Source organism: Diabrotica virgifera, chromosome 3 (genome assembly GCF_917563875.1).
Source record: "Diabrotica virgifera virgifera chromosome 3, PGI_DIABVI_V3a".
NCBI classification, from domain to species: Eukaryota; Metazoa; Arthropoda; class Insecta; order Coleoptera; family Chrysomelidae; genus Diabrotica; species Diabrotica virgifera.
The window spans coordinates 187,452,010-187,470,782 of NC_065445.1; the positions used below are offsets into that span (position 1 = coordinate 187,452,010).

The 18,773-nt window shown below is 33.6% G+C and overlaps 1 protein-coding gene across 2 annotated transcripts in view; it reads left to right on the top strand.

Annotated features, from left to right (window-relative positions):
- The window catches only part of LOC126882257 (zinc finger protein 493-like), a 78,444-nt gene that overhangs the window by 40,342 nt on the left and 19,329 nt on the right, over positions 1–18,773 (top strand). Inside the window, exons 2-3 of one of the 2 annotated variants that reach the window (XM_050647082.1) lie at positions 2,440–2,556; positions 14,761–15,741. In XM_050647082.1, the coding sequence (XP_050503039.1) occupies positions 2,440–2,556; positions 14,761–15,741 (1,098 nt within the window). The remainder of the gene's footprint in view (positions 1–2,439; positions 2,557–14,760; positions 15,742–18,773) is intronic. The other variant, XM_050647083.1, reaches the window with a different exon arrangement.

Below are 18,773 nucleotides of genomic sequence, written 5' to 3' on the forward strand. Positions count from 1 at the left end.
ATACACATGACACTAATACTCATGTTGTGACTGGCCGAATGACATAAAGTCCATGCCAATATAAACAAAAAAAAAATCACTCCCTAATTAGCTTCCCAAATAAAATTAATCGTTACCGCTTCACAAGTTACTTTACTTTTTAACTTGTTTATATTATCTATAAGTTTCATTGGTTCAAAGTGCTCATTTAAAAAAAAAAATTGGGTTTGAAATAAAACGTTTTTTTAATTTTGAAAAAAAAATGGAATTGTTCATGGAATTAACTTAAAAATTATTAGTAATACCAAAAGTCTTAAACAGTAATAAAATGAACGTTTTGCTTTTCGGGATATTTTTGCTTTTTTGTTTTCTTGTTAGACAAAAATTGGTTATGCTATGGCTGTTCAAAATTTGCCTAAACTCGTGAGTAGTTACCCGTTCAAGCCATTGTAACTAGAGCTTTTTCAAAAATAAAGCACTTGAACCGATGAAACTTACAGATCATATAAATAATGCATAAACAAAGTAACTTGTGAAGTGGTAATGATAAAATTTATTTGTGATGCTAATTAGGGGGCGATTTTCGCGATTTTTTACCAAAAAATAAAAGGGACCAACAATATTTTGAGCGTAACTCACTTACTTTTAATGTTACAAGTTTTTTTTAAACAAAAATAAACCTTGTTTTAATTTAAACACTTTAAAAAAGTTGAAATGAATTTTCCCCGAAAAGTGCTCCGTTTTTGGGTTATTTCACATTGAAATATTCGATTTGGAATTTGACGAAGAACCTACTTTTTATTAGCTACAACTCTGCTTCTACTGGGTCTACAGACCTCAAGCATACACAATTTTTTTTCAGTTTTTTAGAAGCTATATTTTTGCTAAGAATATTTTTTTCGTTCAAATACTTACTTTTTGAGTTATCTCCGAAAAACCGTCCAAAACATGTTTATTTCTGTTAAAAATGAACGTATTCACTTGCAAATAGAATTCCGGACTTATTTTGAATGTATATTTTTCACCTTCGAGAGGAGGGTATTCCCCTCCATTTTTGTAAAATGGAGGGGATGTAGAATTATAAACTTTTTCTTATACCGGGTGTCCACTTATATTTTCCCCCATTTTAACTGCCTATAACTTCTAAACGGCTTAAGATAGAAATATGCTGTTTTCGATGAAATGTTTTATTTTAGTAATAGTTTTGTCTGAATGGATTGAATTTTTTATATCGCTTTCAAATACGAAAAGAAAAATGACGGATTTTTGAAAAAAATGTTGTTGACTTTTTTTAATGGAACACCCAGTATATTTTTTTGTAAATTGAAAGAAAGGTCATTCACCTCTCCAGCGATATAAAGTTTTTCAAAATCGGTTGTCAAATCACTGAGTAATTAATTTTTAAAATGAGCGGTGCAACGTGGATATCACATACCTAAATAACATAACTAAGCAAAATGATATTATGTCATGTGATTTCCACATTGCATCTTTCATTTTAAAAATTATTTGCTCAGTCATTTGACAACCGATTTAAAAAAATTTAATATCGCTGGATAGGTAAATGACCGTTTTTTCAGGCTACAAAAAAATATACTGGGTGTTTCAATAAAAAAAGTCAACAACGTTTTTTAAAAACGACATAAAAAATGAACATTTACATAAAAACTTGAAAAAACGGTCATTTCCCTATCCAACGATATAATTTTTTTTAAAATCGGTGGTCAAATGAGCAATTAATTTTTTAAAATGAGAGATGCAATGTGGAAATCACATAACATAATATCAATTTGCTTAGTTATGTTATTTAGGTATGTGATATCCACGTTGCACCTCTCATTTTAAAAATTAATTACTCAGTGATTTGACAACCGATTTTGAAAAACTTTATATCGCTGGATAGGTGAATGGCCTTTCTTTCAGTTTACAAAAAAATATACTGGGTGTTCTATTAAAAAAAAGTCAACAACGTTTTTTTCAAAAATCCGCCATTTCTCTTTTCGTATTTGAAAGCGATATAAAAAATTCAGCCCATTGAGACAAAACTTTTACTAAAATAAAACATTTCAGCGAAAAGCGCATATTTCTATCTTGAGCCGTTTAGAAGTTATAGGCAGTTAAAATGGGAAATATAAGTGGACACCCGGTATAATAATAGACAATTTCAACTTCTTATTCCCAAATTCTCATCCTTCCTTTATTTTTTTTGGGGTCAGATTGTTCTTTGATCGGACTAGTAGGAGAAGAAGAGAAAAGAAGACCTGGGGGGGGGGGATGCTTACGCACGACACGTCAGTAAAGGGTTTTGATGCTGGTATAACCGAAGATAAAAACTTATGGAGAAATACAATTAGTGAAGTTGACCCTGCATAGTGACAATAGCAAAGAGAATGATGATGACGAATAATTAGATAGTATCTACTAAAAAACATGATGTAATTAATATTTTTTTTATTAAAGATAGCAGAATAAAAGCTGAAATTAAGGACGAGTTTGATGAAGGTGATCCAGGAGATATAGAGAGTCAGCTATCGACATCACTTGATCTGGAAGTCTGTAAAAATGAGTATACCTCAGGTGAGATAAATAATAAAAGGTGCTACTATAGTATGCATTCTAAACGCATAAATAAGAAAAATTTTGATTTCAATTTTACAAATAAGCAATCCTTTGTTTATCCCTATTTACTATTTTAGTTTTTAACAAGCCAATTTTGTGGTTTATTCTCAATTAAAATAATAAATTGATATGACAAAGTATTAATTTGTAAAATTAAAATAATAATTATTCTTCTGATGTGTGTGTTTATTCGCTTTGTAAAGATTTTCTTTATTTTGTGGAAACTCTTTCGTTAAAACATGATGGTATTGACGTATTGTTTAGCTGCACAGGTAGGTATACGGTGCCAGCAACAAAATCTTTACAAATTGAATAAAAAGCATAAATCAGAAGAATTATTATTTTGATTTTAAAAATTAATACTTTGTCGTATCAATTTACAATTTTAGTTGAGAATAAGCCACTAGTCCAAGCTGTGGGTGAAAATAGGTCGACTTCAGGATATAATTCAGGAGTTTTTGAAACCTATCAGGTGTTTTAAAGAACGATGCCAGGAATAACTTCTACTAAAATGTAACCAAAAATTGTAGGGATCTAGGACATATTCCCGAAAGCAGTTTCCCGAAAGACAAATCCCCGAAAGCAATTTCCCGAAATGGACAATTGCCCGAATAGACAATTGACAGATAAACAACTGCCCGAAAAGAGAATTGGCCGAAAAATATATTTAAATAGTTATTGCTTTATATGTATTTCCTATATACTAATACGGTAACTTACGTGCTATTTAAATAGTTATTACTGCTTAGATTATGTTCGACCTAGCTATGTCCTTAATTAATCTATTATTACTTACTTACTTAAGCCGTCCTCTTGTACCTTACGGTGTCGAGGTAAGTGGAGAAATCAGACGTCTCCATGCCTTTCGGTCAGTAGCTAGTCGTTCTGCTTCTCTCCGCCCAATATTCCTTTTTACGCAAGCCTTTCCAATATCTGCGTTCCACGTTCTTGCTGGCCTGCCTCTTCTTCGTTTGTTGTCGGATGCCGCTTTCCATACCCTCTTTACAGTTCTACCTTCACCCATTCTCGTCATATGTCCGAACCACGATAACTGTTTCGTTTCAAGTCTGTCTAAGGTCCTTCCAATACCGCACCTTTCACGTATGTCTTCATTTCTTATACGATCACGTCTGGTCACTCCGGATACCGCACGTAAATATCGCATTTCGCATGCTTGAATTTTACTACGGATGTTGTTATTCATTGTCCACGTTTCACTACCGTAGAGTAGCACCGGCTCGTATACAGTTTGGAAAACTTTCATTTTTGTTTTCAGGCATACTTCTTTCTTCCTAATAAAACTTTTATTTAGCGCATAGTACAATTTTGTTGCACTCATTACCCTGCTGTTTATTTCTGGTTCTATATTTCCTTGTCCATTCATTGTTGATCCTAAATACTTGAAGTCCTCTACTTGTGTAATGGTCTCATTATTCAGCTTTACATTTATATTTTCTTGAGTTTTCGATATTACTAAAGCTTCTGTTTTTTCAATATTTATTTTCATCCCAAATTTCTTAAAGGCTTCATTCCAAACATTTACATTCACTTGCAAGTCTTTTTCTGATTTTGCCACAATTACCAGGTCATCTGCATATATCAACTCTGACACGTGAACTTGTTGAAGTTTATACACCCCTACCCTAGTTCTTTTTATCTTACCCCTGCATTCTTTTGCAATTTCGTCCATTAGAGTGATGAATAACAAAGGACTCAGAACACCACCTTGTCTTACACCTGTCCTTGTGTAGAATTCTAGAGATGAGCGATTTTTCGTTCTTACATTATTACGTGTACATTTATATATACTCTTTATTGCTTGGATTAACTTCGGTTTCACATTTCTACGGTTTAATATTTCCCAGATCTTGTTACGTGGCGCCCGATCAAATGCTTTTTCCAAGTCCACAAAACAGAAACAACTTACTGTTATGTTGTAGGGCTTTTTCTGTTAACTTTCTCACCGTGAATATGAGATCGGTTGTACCTCGCCCTGGCCTAAAGCCGCATTGGCTGTCATCCAGTGTGGCCTCGATATTTTCTCGCAGCTTTTTTTCTAGTATTATTTCGTAGATTTTACTAGCAACTACCAACAATGATATTCCCCTGTAGTTAGAACACTTATGTTTATCACCTTTTTGTGTAATGGTAGAATAGTGGCAAGAGTCCAGTCTCTATGTATGCATCCGGTATGCCAGCAGCTCCTTATGATTTTCCATAGTAACTGTAATCCTTCTCATAATCTATTATTATAATATCTATTTTTTATTCCATGTTCCCTTCACACTTGTACCGCCGGCGTGTTTAGAACTTAAAATAGACATCCAAAGTATGATAAGTGCTGTAAGACAAGAATATCCCGACTCAAGACATCGTGGGTTATTTTTCCATTTCACTCGATGTCTCTTTAGAAGAATCCAGTCAGACGCTTTAAAAAGAAGATATGAAACTGATTCAGATTTAGCATTCGTTCCTACTGCAGACGTAGCGGAGGCATTTGAAACGATTTGCGAGCAAGATGTGTTGACATCAGAAGCCCAGTCAGTAATTGATTATTTTGAAGATACCTGGATCGGGCTTCCACAAAGAGGTAGACAATGTCGTTTGACATTATTTTCACATGATCTGTGAAATTGTTATGATGGGGTCTAAGAAAGTTTACCAAAAACAAACAATTCTATAGAAGGATGGCATCGAGGGTTTGAACAACAGATTTCCGCAAATCATTCAAACATTCGGAGATTTATTAAAGGCATTGAGCTGGAGCAGAGCTTGCATGAACTTCAAATTGAACAGTATATAGGAGGCTTGTAAGGCCCTCCTACACGTAAAAAATACAGAGATTGTGCAGAGCGGATTGCAAGTCTGGTAAACAATTACGACCCTGCATACACTTCGAATTGTTGCGGGGTATTCCCTTGCACATAATTTATCGTATTAGTATATTGGAAATACATATAAAGATCATGTGCATAAATAAATTTTAAAAAATCAATAAAAATTAAAATAAACTCTAAATAAAATTCAAAAAAATAAAAAATCTGAAAAAATGACAAATTGGATGTTTATTCCAATGTTCTAAACACGTCAGCGGTACGCTGCCAGTCCTAAGCCTGAGTAAAGTGTGAAGGGAACATGGAATAAAAAATATATATTATAATAATAAATCAATTAACGAGATAGCTAGGTCGAACACAATCTAAGCAGTAATAACTTATATAAAGCAATAACTATTTAAATATATTTTTCGGTCAATTCTCTTTTCGGGCAATTGTTTATTTATCTGCCAATTGTCTATTCGGGCAATTGTCTTTCGGGCAATTGTCCGGGTAGTGTTGCCCAAAATCGGTCTTGATCTTGTTCTTGCGTTTTTGCAAGACCAAGACCAAGACCGCCTAATTTGAGCAAGACCAAGACCAAGACTTACCGTGCAAGATTTGAGCAAGAACAAGACTAAGCCTGCAAGACTCTTGCGTGTTGCAGTTAGAACTGAGGGTCGTTTTAGAGAGTATATTAGTTCGGGTATATTCGGGTATATTAGAGGCAAAAAAATTTTTAACAAAGATTTGGAAAATTTGACTTATGCGCATTACGAACAATACCACAAACATACATAGCGAATCAAAATATCTATTAAAATAACACTTGACACATTTGACACGTACTCAGAGATCATTATTACAATGCAGAAATGAAATATGTTTACATTATTTCCCAGCAGACGACATTTTCGCTCTGAAATTAATTGTCCAGGTTTTGAGAATAGCCGGCCTTTATTCATAAATTAATATTCCTGCGTTGCGACCTTGCGATGCCGACAATAATGTCATTAAAAGTTGATAAAAAATAGACCTATTACATCTTATCGGTATATAGTATAGAATAGTAAGACAATTATGTATATTTTTTCTGTTGATTGTGCAATGACCTACCTCATTCAGTTAGACAAAATTTGCTGAAAGAATGCGGCTAATACTTAAAAGTATTAATAACGATATACTGTCTACCGAGGCATTGAACAAAGAAATATTACAGTGAAATGTATGCAAGACAAAAGCACATTTATAGCAGTTTTTTCTCTAGTTAAATTAAATTCGTCATTTGTTTTATCAATCGACTGTTCTTTTGTTACTCTTTGTGTTTGGTGATACACTACTCCAAGAAATTAACGCACCACCTTTAAAACGGGTGATTTTTTATGTCTTGAATTTCCTAAACCTGTTGTCCGATTGAAGTGATTTTTTTAATATGTTATAGCCTTATTCTTTAACAATATCGCTGTAATAATACTACCAATCAAACTGTGTTTTTTTTTTCTCAAAGTTCGCATCATCCTATTAGTTCAGAGAAATAATGGAAAAAATATCCTGTTGGTGACACAACCCCCTCCAGGCTGAAACCAAATTTTTTGAGTAGTATGGACATCTATATTAATAACGTATATGTTTCCTGCAGCCGATTTTGATGATATACATAGTCATAAACAAATGAAGATGAAAAAACGGTAAATTTTCGCTTTTTTCGTCTATAACCAAAAAGTTAAGTATTTTAAACAAATTTGAGAGTAAGAAACTCATAAATCGTATAAAAAACTTCAATATGGCGTTCGCTGAATATGTCTATCCTTATTGGTTGCTTAGAAAATTGCAAAATAATTCATAAATTTTGAGTTTTTATAAATATTCATAACTTATGTAAAAAATAACTCAGAACGTTCTTATTACGAATGCTGTGACTTCTGGTGCTTAAATCATACCCTAAATTTCAAAGCAATTGGTCAAATAGTTTAAAAGGTATTTAATTTGTTTATCCCAAATTAATTTTTTTTTGTAACACTATAAGTCATAATTTTTCTGCGGGTAACGGTTAAAAAGTTATTCTAATTGTTTATAAGTAAGCAAAAAATCGACGTGTTTTTGCAAAATAATTTTACACTGTTTAAAATTACTTTTTGTCATTTTTTTTTTAATTGAGTCTTTTTTTTTTCTCTTTTGGCCTTGGTTTAGAACTAGAACCTTTAGCCACGTAATTGTATAACTTATCACTAAGTCAGGGGAGTAATGTGTAGTGTGTGTGTTGAGTAAGTGTCTTGTTACTTTGCAAAGTTGCCCCCTTATTTTTAAACTCAAAATAGAAGGTTGAGAAATATTTTACGCATTTGTTTACATCAGAATATGAAAATATAAATTTTTAGAAGGAGAGTGGATTTAGGATTAACTCTCTACGATTTTTTTGAAGTTATACTTCTTTAGGCGCGATTGAGAGTACAATTTCATAATACTGCGCGCATGCGCATAAAGGCAGTATGACGTTTAGTTGCTAATCTTTCAAATTATGTATCAGCGCAAATAAGTCATTAAAATAATATATTAGGGTTTTTTAGTAAATGTATTATTCATTATAATTTTTGTGTCTTTGGATTTGTCTTCCTTGGGCGTAAAATAATAAAATATCTATTTTTATATTTCACTTGTCACCGTTATGGGTAATTATGTATATCCGAAACATCAATAACAGGTGCCTTGATAGCCTGGTTCGCGTGTTCAAATCCCGGACGATTCATTTTTTTTTTAATTTTTGGCATTGTTAAGTTTTGGTTAATTTTTGGTAATTATTGTGAATTTTTTGTATTGTAACTGTTAAGTATATTTATTTCGTTGAAATTATATAATAGAAGTATAACTTCTTACGTGCGTACAAAGTACACACTCATTCTTTTTTTTTTTTTTAAAGTTATAGTTGTCGACATTTGACCTCTTGGAATAAACAATTTATAATATCTAAGCAGGAAGTTTACTAAATCGGGCTTTACAATTTTTGTTATATTTGGAATTGAAGGATCTTCATTTTAAATACTTAAAAAATAAAAAAGTTATTTTTCCACGAGCGTGCAAAAATGTCTACTTTCGCGCACGCATTTTAGTTTAGAAAGTTTCACTTTTCCGCACGCGTGTTACTTTTCCGCACGCGGTTTTTACTTTTCCGCTCGCGTGTTAATTTAGATATGTTAATATGGCCTTAAAGTAATTATAATACATGCAATAAACTAATATTTAGATATTATTTACTAATTCATTTCAAATATATCTTATTGTGTTCCTGTTTTAATGAAATTAACGCGACAATTCGATGAAATAAAATTATTTTGACATAATATTCGAAAGTCAAATCGGTACACAATAACAGTCGTTTTGAATCATCGTCATGGAAACCAAGATCGTCGTCATGCTAACTAATTATATTGAAAGTTTGGTTTTGACAACCTTGTCAAAGAATTAATTTGTGTATGCAATAACAAATTAACGAAATTAAACTTGCCATAGCTCAAATTGTAGGTTTTTTAAATTACTACAACTTTCTATTTAAAAGTTTTTCTCTAAAATGAATATCCTAAGCTGCAAAATTAAAAATCTTTAAAAATTGTAAATTTAACAAATGAAAAATGTCATAAATAAAACAGCTCCTAAAATTTTTGGGTACATTTTAGTAGAAGTTATTCCTGGAATCGTCCTTTACAACACCTGATAGGTTTCAAAAATTCCTGAATTATAACATAACACGTTTTTTCACCCACAGCCTGGGGTACAGGTAGATTGCATACTATTGTAGCACCTAATAAAATATATAGGATTAACTTATTTTTATATTTTTTGTTTATTCTATAGTAGTATTAATAGTATAGGATTCTATAGTATTATCAATACATTCAAGGAGTTTGATATTCTAAAGCCCTATTTTTCTTTTTGTTTCTGTTATAATAATAAAGGAGTCAATGTAGATCGAAAACATGCATTGTTCTGAAAAAAAAAAAATCAAACAAGCTTATATTATTCTAAAACAAACAAATTTATTCGTTGCGTTGACTAACTAGTACTATATGTATAAACAAGGGTTCTCCGTATCAAACGATGAAGTAACATCCTTTTTGTGTTTAAAACAACTTGGCTGACTTTCCCAGGTAGCTGTAGCCCCTGGCTCAGTGTGGCTGTTAGCTCTGGAATGCAGGGTCTTCAGACAAAGTTGTTTAGCAATTATTTTAGCTGGAATCAAATGTTAAGATTGCATATTATTAGTAATATCGATGTAAAGTAATTTATTAATAGCAATTGTTAATAACAACAATTTAAATTATCTTTGATTTAAAAACATTTATACATCTTCTCTTCATTTATCATTTTTATTTATCAGTTTACCTTTTTTTATAACAATTTTAATTAACTTTGATTTAAAACAAATTATCATCTTTTGAGCTTTTTGTAACCAGAGTATGTATTTACACTGATATTTTACTATCTACTTTTCAAAACTTTTGTTTTTTATGTTTCAAAACCATTTTTTAAGTGCAACTGTCATCCAGTCAAAACGCATAGTGTGACAGGTCGGCCCGGTTGCGTTGGAAACGGATGCGTTTCCACCGCATCCGGTCAAAACGCATAATGTGACATCGCACTTAGGCCGATGTCAGATTATGCGTTTTGACCAGATGCGTTTATCTGGTGTGACATCGATCTGTCATAGTGTGACAGATCGGTCCGGTTGCGTTAGAAACGGATGCGGTGGAAACGCTCCGGTTCGATGGGATGATGACAACTCACGTCTTTAAATGAGGCTTGTTACACTATGCGTTCTTGCCGCATCTACCGGACATTGCCGCAACTACCTGAGGCGACACCCAAACACCAGAAGACCGAAATGCATCGACAACACAAACACAAGCATTCTTATGAAAGCAGTCAGACTGTGCGCTTCAAAGGCAGCGGTAGTAATAATATAGTGAAAATGTTCGACACCGATAAATTTTATTACTTTCATTCAGGAGAAGCCAGTACCACCAGTACTTTGGGATAAAAGTGCAAAAGAATATAGTGACAAGAATGCAAAGCGTGGATAGAAGTTGGCTTAACCCATTAACGGCTGAGACAATAAACAGAGGGAAATTTGACAATGTACATATTTATTAGAATGCAAAAAAAAACACATAAATTAAGACTAATTTAAAACCAAAAAGTATTCTTTTCTCATTAAAGGAAAAAACAGTTATCTTATTGTGTATTAATAATACCGAGAGGTCAAAAATATCTATTCTCAGAAAACTTTCTATGAAAACAGGTATAATAAGTAGTATTAAATTTTCAGTGAAAACTAAATCACAAATTGTATTAAATCTTTACATAACCATCCGGGGCCATTGTTCAAGATAGTGAATTCCAAAATTCCAACCCTTTTATGAATCACGGTATTCAAGGTAGCGTGATTTGCATATATTTGATTATAGTCCTTTTGTTTTGAAAAATCCTTTATGAAATGAAATACCTACAGAAATTTACCAATAAAGATTATTAACAGAGAACTACATACATAGACATACTAGTAGAATTATTCACCGAAATTTACTATAGATACCGGGAAAATTCTAAAAGAATTGCTAGTACTTATCTGAGGTATGGAATGGCTTTGAACACAAAAAAATCATGATTGTCAGTAAGAATAAAATTGAAGACGAAGCAATTTAACTTAATTAAAAAACCATAGGAGAAATTACCCAGATACAATTATTTGGGATGTGAGCTAAATGAACAATGGCACCGCAGCCTTGAAATACAACGATGCATTGAGATGACCAGAAGCCAAAAGCGCTTTCAATAAAATTAATTCAGCGCATATTATGCAATCAAAAACTGTGTGTCGAAATTAGAACTAGAATATTGAGAGGTTACGATGTGGTGTGATCGAAGAAAGTGGAAAATATCATGGACACAACACATAACAAACAGGGAAACACTAACAAAGATGAAAAAAGAAAAATAAATATTCAACACTATGAAGGAAATAAAAATGAGTTACTTTGGTCACATACTAAGACATGGAATTTCAAACAACTTTTCATAATATGTAATAGTTTTCAATTTTTCCAAACTTTTTTTCGTAAAATTAATAATACAAAATTTTCCCATATGTGTCTAACTTAAGTAGACACAATGTATATCGACTGATTTCTACGTACCTGAGTGTTACTGTCAATCTTTCCGCTGCGCTTATGGAGTTTCTAAATTTAGTACATATGTTCTTTCGATATGTGAGGTTGTAAGATTTCCACCAACTACCTAATTCCCTCCGTAAGATTTCCTCCGCTTCCAATATAGAAATTGCTAACAATTTATTTTTAAAAATGTTTCGAGACATCGTTACGCGCTTACAAACTGCAAGAGACTAAACGCATAGTGTGATAGGTCAGTCTGGTTGCGGTGGAAACGCATGCGTTTCCACCGCATCCGGTCAAAACGCATAATGTGACATTGGCCTTACTAAACGTACCGGACAGTCGCACCACCGGATTACAGATATTATACGTAGAATCTAGAAACCGCAATTGAACCGTTAGCACCTTACTCACTTTCTGTTTTGATAGCGGTCCTTGGCGCCACCATTGTCTTTGTGGAAGTTTTGCACAATGCATTTCATGTGATTTATTTTCTGTTAACATTTTAACTAAACGTAAAATTTTGTATTGTCGTACAATATTGTAAAATTTATGAATTGAGACGGATTTGTTTTATCTTAAGCTGTAATTATCCAGCAGGGGTCGGCGGACCCTCCCTGACCCCCCTTGCCGGCGGGCGTGTACAAGGCATACTGAGCAAAATAGCGTAACGCGCGGCCAGTTGATCAGTGGTCTATCTATCTCTTTTTAGTAAGTGATTCCGTGCATGTGACAGACAAAGATGCAAGACCACTCAAAGTGAATATTGACCAATGACGGCCTTGATATTGTCATTACACCTTGATGCACAGAGCGCCCATACCTTACCTAGACTATTTTTATTATGTCTATGTTGCCACCACCTTCGGAGCGCGTCAAATAGAAGTTGGTATTTTTTATTTACACTGATTACGACGTGAGTTACAGAATGCCAATCCAAACACGAAAAAAAGCCCCGTCAAAATAGCCTCGACAAAATAGCCCCGACAAAATAGATCGCACACAAAATAGCCCCGGTCAAAACAGCCTCTTATAAACAATTACATAATTGTAAAAAAAATGGTATACATTTTTATTTTTTTTTTTAATTACATAATTATTTATACAAGGTGTCCTAAAACTTTTTTTTAATTTAAATTATTTGACAAAAAGGAAGAATGAATTTAATTTATTTAATTTAAAATGCATTTTACTGTTGTCCGAAAACAGAAAAAAATGTTTATATCATAAATTAACATTGATTTTCGCTTAACTTAAATGTTTAAACTTCCAAGAGGCAGGAAAGACAGGACTCGAGTTCTCTGAAAAGACAATTTTTATTTAATGTGGTTAAGATAAACATCTGAATAGAAGATAATTACCATTTCCGAAAAATGTATTTTTAAGGAATTATTTCATGATGAATTCTGAAGGAAGCTTTTTTTTTCGGGGCTATTTTGTCGGGGCTATTTTGTCGGCGGGCTATTATTCCCCGGCTATTTTGTCTGCAGGCTATTTTGTCGGAGCTATTTTGTGTGCGGGATATTATGTCGGAGCTTTTTTAACGGGGCTATTTTGACGGGGTACCCTTATCATCCAGTGTAACGCCAGTCGCTGGAATTTCATTATGTTTTAATTTTGTTTATTACTACATTCGTTTCCCTCGAAGGCTTTGTTACGTTTTGTTTTATCCTGTTGTTTCCGTACAAACAAAGTTTTATAGTTGGCTTTTTATTTTAGGGTTTTCTCAGATGAAACTGTTAGAAATGGAAGTTACTTTTTTTTATTACATCCCATTTATTTACAATCTGTAATAATGATTACAATAAGTAAATTGTTTAAAAATTAAAAGAGACTTGCAGGAGACTGTCCAAGTGTCCAGTGACAATAACCTATGAAATCATAATTTTAGAACTTAACAAAACTATTTTTGACTCTAATAAATAAAACCCCCTAAATAAAACTCTAATAAATATAATTTTTTTGAAAATTTAAAATGTTGGTAGATCGTTTGGAGTGTGGCGCCTTCTGTTTGCCTGGGGCCTCATTAGGTTCTTCGCTAGCTTGTTGGGGTGGTTTTATAGTCGTATGTCGGAGATCCGCAAAGTTGGATACCATATCTCCATATTGGCTTAATCACTGCCTTATATACTAAAATTTTATTGTACAAACTCAGTTGTGACCTTTTTCCTATCAGCCAGTAGATTTTATTGAGTTTCAGACCCAACTTCTTTTCGTGAATATGTGTTTCTTCCACGTTAATCTGCGGTCCAAGTGCATACCTAGGTATTTTACATCATCCCTTTGTTGTAGTACTTGATTATTTAATGAGACGGTTGGGCACGTATCTTTTCGATTAGTGAACGTTATATGTACTGACTTGCTTTCGTTTACTTTAATTCGCCATGTTTGTAACCAGATCTTTATTCTATCGAGATTTGTCTGGAGCAGTTGCGAGGCGATGTACGGGTTTGAGTGAGCTGCAATGATTGCTGTGTCATCTGCATATGTGACTGTGATGATGTTTTGGCTCTCAGGAAGATCTGCTGTGTAGAGTAGGTAGAGAACTGGTCCAAGACACTACCCTGAGGTACTCCAGCTTTGATTGGATATGTCAGTGCACTGATCTTTTACTTTTACAAGGAAATGGCGGTCGAAGAGATAGGACTTGAGGATTAGAAAGTAGAGAGACAAAAGTCTATCCAAAAAGGCTGCAGAGCAGTATTGCTTCTCTTGTAAGGCTTTGTTTATGGAACTGCAAACTCGGTGAATTTGCTCGGTGGTAGCATGTTGTTGTCTAAATCCAAACTGGTGGTTGGGTATTAGCTGCTTTTCCACGAGGATTGGCTGTAATCTTTCTAGTAAGAGTTTTTCAAAAAACTTTGTTATCACCGAAAGTAGACTGATAGGTCTATAGGACTTAACTTCTTCTACAGGCTTGCCTGGTTTGGGTATTAAGATGATTTGTGCCACTTTCCACAAAGAATAGAACAGAATAGGGCTAATTGGGTCTTATTGATGCTAGTCATTGGATTCTTCTTTTTCTTGGTAACTTATCATCCAGTGTAACGCCAGTAGCTGGAATTTCATTATGTTTTAGTTTTGTTTATTACTACGTTCATTCCCTCGAAGTCTTTATTACGTTTTGTTTTATCCTGTTGTTTCCGTACAAACAAATTTTTATAGTTGGCTTTTTATTTTAGGTTTTTCTCAGATGAAACTGTTGGAAAGGGAAGTTATGAAAAGGATTCCTGGAGATTCAAATAATAAAAAACAACAAATAAGTGTAAACCCTGAAGAAACAGCATTAAAAAATTATATTTGTGCTAACGATTTCCCTGATAAACAGAATTTAAAGCAACATACGGAAGGTTGGATTGGAGAACGTCACGAATGTGATACGTGTTTCAAGCAGTTTAATGAAGCACGTAAATTGGAAAGACACTTAAAAGTGCACATTGGAGAAAGATCGCATAAGTGTGAAATTTGTTCTAAGGAGTTTACTACACCAAGTAATTTGAAAATACATTTGAGAGTTCACACTGGCGAAAAACCTCACAAGTGTGAAATTTGTTTCAAGCAATTTAGTCAAGCAGTAAATTTGAAAAAGCATTTAAGGATACACACTGGAGATAAACCTTACAAGTGTGAAATTTGTTCTAAGGAATTTACTACAGGAAGTACTTTGAAAATGCATATGAGAGTTCACACTGGCGAAAAACCTTACAAGTGTGAAATTTGTTCTAAGCAATTTAGTCAAGAGGGAAGTTTGAAAAAGCATTTAAGGGTTCACACTGGAGAAAAGCCTTACAAGTGTGAAACTTGTTCTAAGCAGTTTAGTGCAGTTGGAGTTTTAAAAAGTCACACGCTAATACACACTGGAGAAAAGCCTTACAAGTGTGAAATTTGTTCTAAGGAATTTACTACAGAAAATAATTTGAAAATGCATATGAGAGTTCACACTGGCGAAAAACCTTATAAGTGTGAAATTTGTTTCAAGCAGTACTCTTATTCAATCGATTTAAAAAGGCATTTAATAAGACACACTGGCGAGAAATCTTATAAGTGTGAACTTTGTTTTAAACAATTTAGTGATTCACGTAATTTGAAAACACATTTAAGGGTGCACACTGGAGAAAAACTTCACAAGTGTGAACTTTGCTTAAAGCAATTTAATGAAGCAGGTAATTTGAAACAACATACGATAACGCACAGTACAGAAACCGCTTTCAAATGTGAAATTTGCTTTAAGACATTTACTACGGCAGGTACTTTGAAAGTACATTTGAGGGTACACACTGGAGAAAAGCCTTACAAGTGTGAAATTTGTTTCAAGCAGTATTCTTATTCAATCGATTTAAAAAGACATTTAATAAGACACACTGGCGGGAAGACTTATAAGTGTGAAATTTGTTTTAAACAATTTAGTGATTCACGTAATTTGAAAACACATTTAAGAGTGCACACTGCAGAAAAGCCCTACAAGTGTGAAGATTGTTTTAATCCATTTAAAAATCGGCCTACTCACACGCCTGCCGCAGGTGCAACCTAGGGCGCACGGTTGATTAAGTAATCTAAGAAGCTTACTACACACGTCCCTGGAAGTTTTTATTTTACTGTTCAGGTTCAATGTGCAAGTAAGTGTGAGTTGTGCCGCGCTAAATCAAGAAGATGGAGACAGTATTGTAATTACAGCAAAAAATTGGTGTAGCAATAACTCTTTCCGTTGTTCTACAAAAAAAAAAAAGAAAAAAAAAGAAGATACTGGGTGAAGGGGTGGCTACAGAAAAGAAAAGATTTGTGCCTCATGAACGTCATGCAACAATTGGAAGTAAATGATCTTAAGAACTTTTTGGGAATGGACATAGATTCCTTTGAAGAGCTTCTTGATATGGTGACACCAATAATAAACAAAACAAGATTCATTGATGCGGAAGGCCATAAGTGCTCGAGAACGACGAACTGCTACTCTACAATTTTTAGTTAGCTGACAAAGCTATGAAGATTTAAAATTTAGTACCACCATAAATATCACCTCAATTAATGTCAACCATGATTCCTGAGACACGCGCTTCGTTGGTTATGTACGAACTGACTCAAATTGGCCCAATCACACATGTGAAGTGGCAGTTCGGCAGGGTCTAATTTAGGGAGCTAGGAAGGTTCACAGCCCCTGCCACCCTGCCTAGGAGACGATTTAGAAAATTGCTCCTGTTTGCCTACACACATCACATTTAAGGAAGCAATTAAGGACCAAAACTCTAGATTGCCCCTGCGGGGTAGTGTGAGTAGCCCGCTTAATGAAGCAGATACAGTGGAACCAAATACTATTCGCGTCGTGCGTGATCGTGGTGGGGATACACGAAACTATGCCAGCGTCCGTAGCGGCGAACTATAACAATATTGGCGAATAATGATTGAATAATAATTTCTTTCAATAGATATTTCGCTTAACTTCTTATTGCCGTTTTGATTTTTATTATTCATACACTCACAGGCACAAAATTCCGCCACCCAAAATGTTTGATTAAATTTGACAATCTATAACTTTCTTATTTGTACTCCGATTTTCAAGATTTTTGCATCAGTTTGTAGGTACATACATGTATTGATGTCGTTTGTTATTATTCCGGTAACAGAAAATTTTGCTTAGATGACATTATATGGGGGTGAACCGAAGCGTTGTATTTTCTGCTAACTTTAAAAAATTCTGTGGAAAAATTGGAGTGCTGATTTTGTTTCATACTTATTTTGTATTATCCTGGAGGTATCACTAAGGTTTTTGTTTTTTTACTTATCCGAATATCTGTTTTCTTGTAAAAGCTGCAAATAAAAACACTTTTTTTTTTAATGGCATGGATGATTCAGTGAATTTGTACTCTACGAGCTCTCTAGTGGGAAAGTTTTGGGGTAGTTCTGATTTCTTTCATTATATATGGATTTTGGGCTGCTGAATCTGAATATGTGGTTTGCGGACAAAATTTCTTGCCGGAACATTGAAAAAATCGCGAGAAAATCGAAAAGTTTCAGATTTTTTCTGCTTTTTTGCTTAAATCTCGAAAACTGTTAACTTTTAGTAAATGGTCTGTTAACAGAAATCAAAGTACTTAAAATTATCTACAAATATCACTATTTATTTTTTTTTTTTTTTTCAGACGAACCGTTCGTTCTACAGTGCAAGTTGAAAATTGCCAATTTTTAACGCTCTCGGCAAAACCCACTTTTTACATTCCAAAACTTTAGTTTTTATTAGAATGCTGTCATTTGAAAAATTTCTCCTAGTTTTCTGTATAAATAATAAATGTTAGTTCATAATATGAATATGGTATGTCTCTTCTCACAGCTTTCATGAATCCATTCCATCCTAAAATACCGAGAATATCTCTGCTTTTCCCTTAGAGCCACAGAAGATCAGGTACAGATGGTGTTACAGTTTCAGTTAGTGTGAACATTCCCTTCGGATCTTGATTTCTAATAAACCTTGAAGTTTTGTCCTTTTAAAATGTATTAGTTGAACAGCTCTCTGACTTCCATAAACCTCAGGTGTGGGTTTTGTTTTTAGCCGAGGAATGGATTGGTTAGGAGCTATTGCATGTTTTGGTGCAATACAAGAAATGCCACCCATGACGTAAAAAGTATGGTATCCGTCGACTGTATGTACGTTAACCCTTTCTGTCCCAACGCTGCATATACAGAGAGAGTCTGTAAAGTGGAATAAATTCAATATCTCAAATACTAATTGTTTTTTTGGAAAATGCTCAGACCCGTCGATTAGTATTTCAAATTGTCCTTTTTGACATTCAATAAAAATGTATACAGGGTGTCCCAATTTAGAGATATGACGTCATCGTCGATTTTCTTAAATGGCAACACTGTCATTTTGATAGCTAATTTGATAGGGTTTGTAAAGTTATACATAACTGCAAAATATCAAATTTTTATTCTCTACCATTTACAAGATAATAGAAAATAACAAAGTTATATCTGTAATTTGGAATATATTCAATAATTAAAATACTAACTGTTTTTTTGAAAAATGCTCAGACCCGTCGATTAGTATATGAAATTGTCATTTTTGACATATAATAATAATGTATACAGGGTGTCCCAATTTAGAGATATGACGTCATCGTTGATTTTCTTAAATAGCAACACTATCATTTTGATAGCTATTTTGGCTGTATGGCGAATACCAGTGTTTATGGAAGTTAGGTAG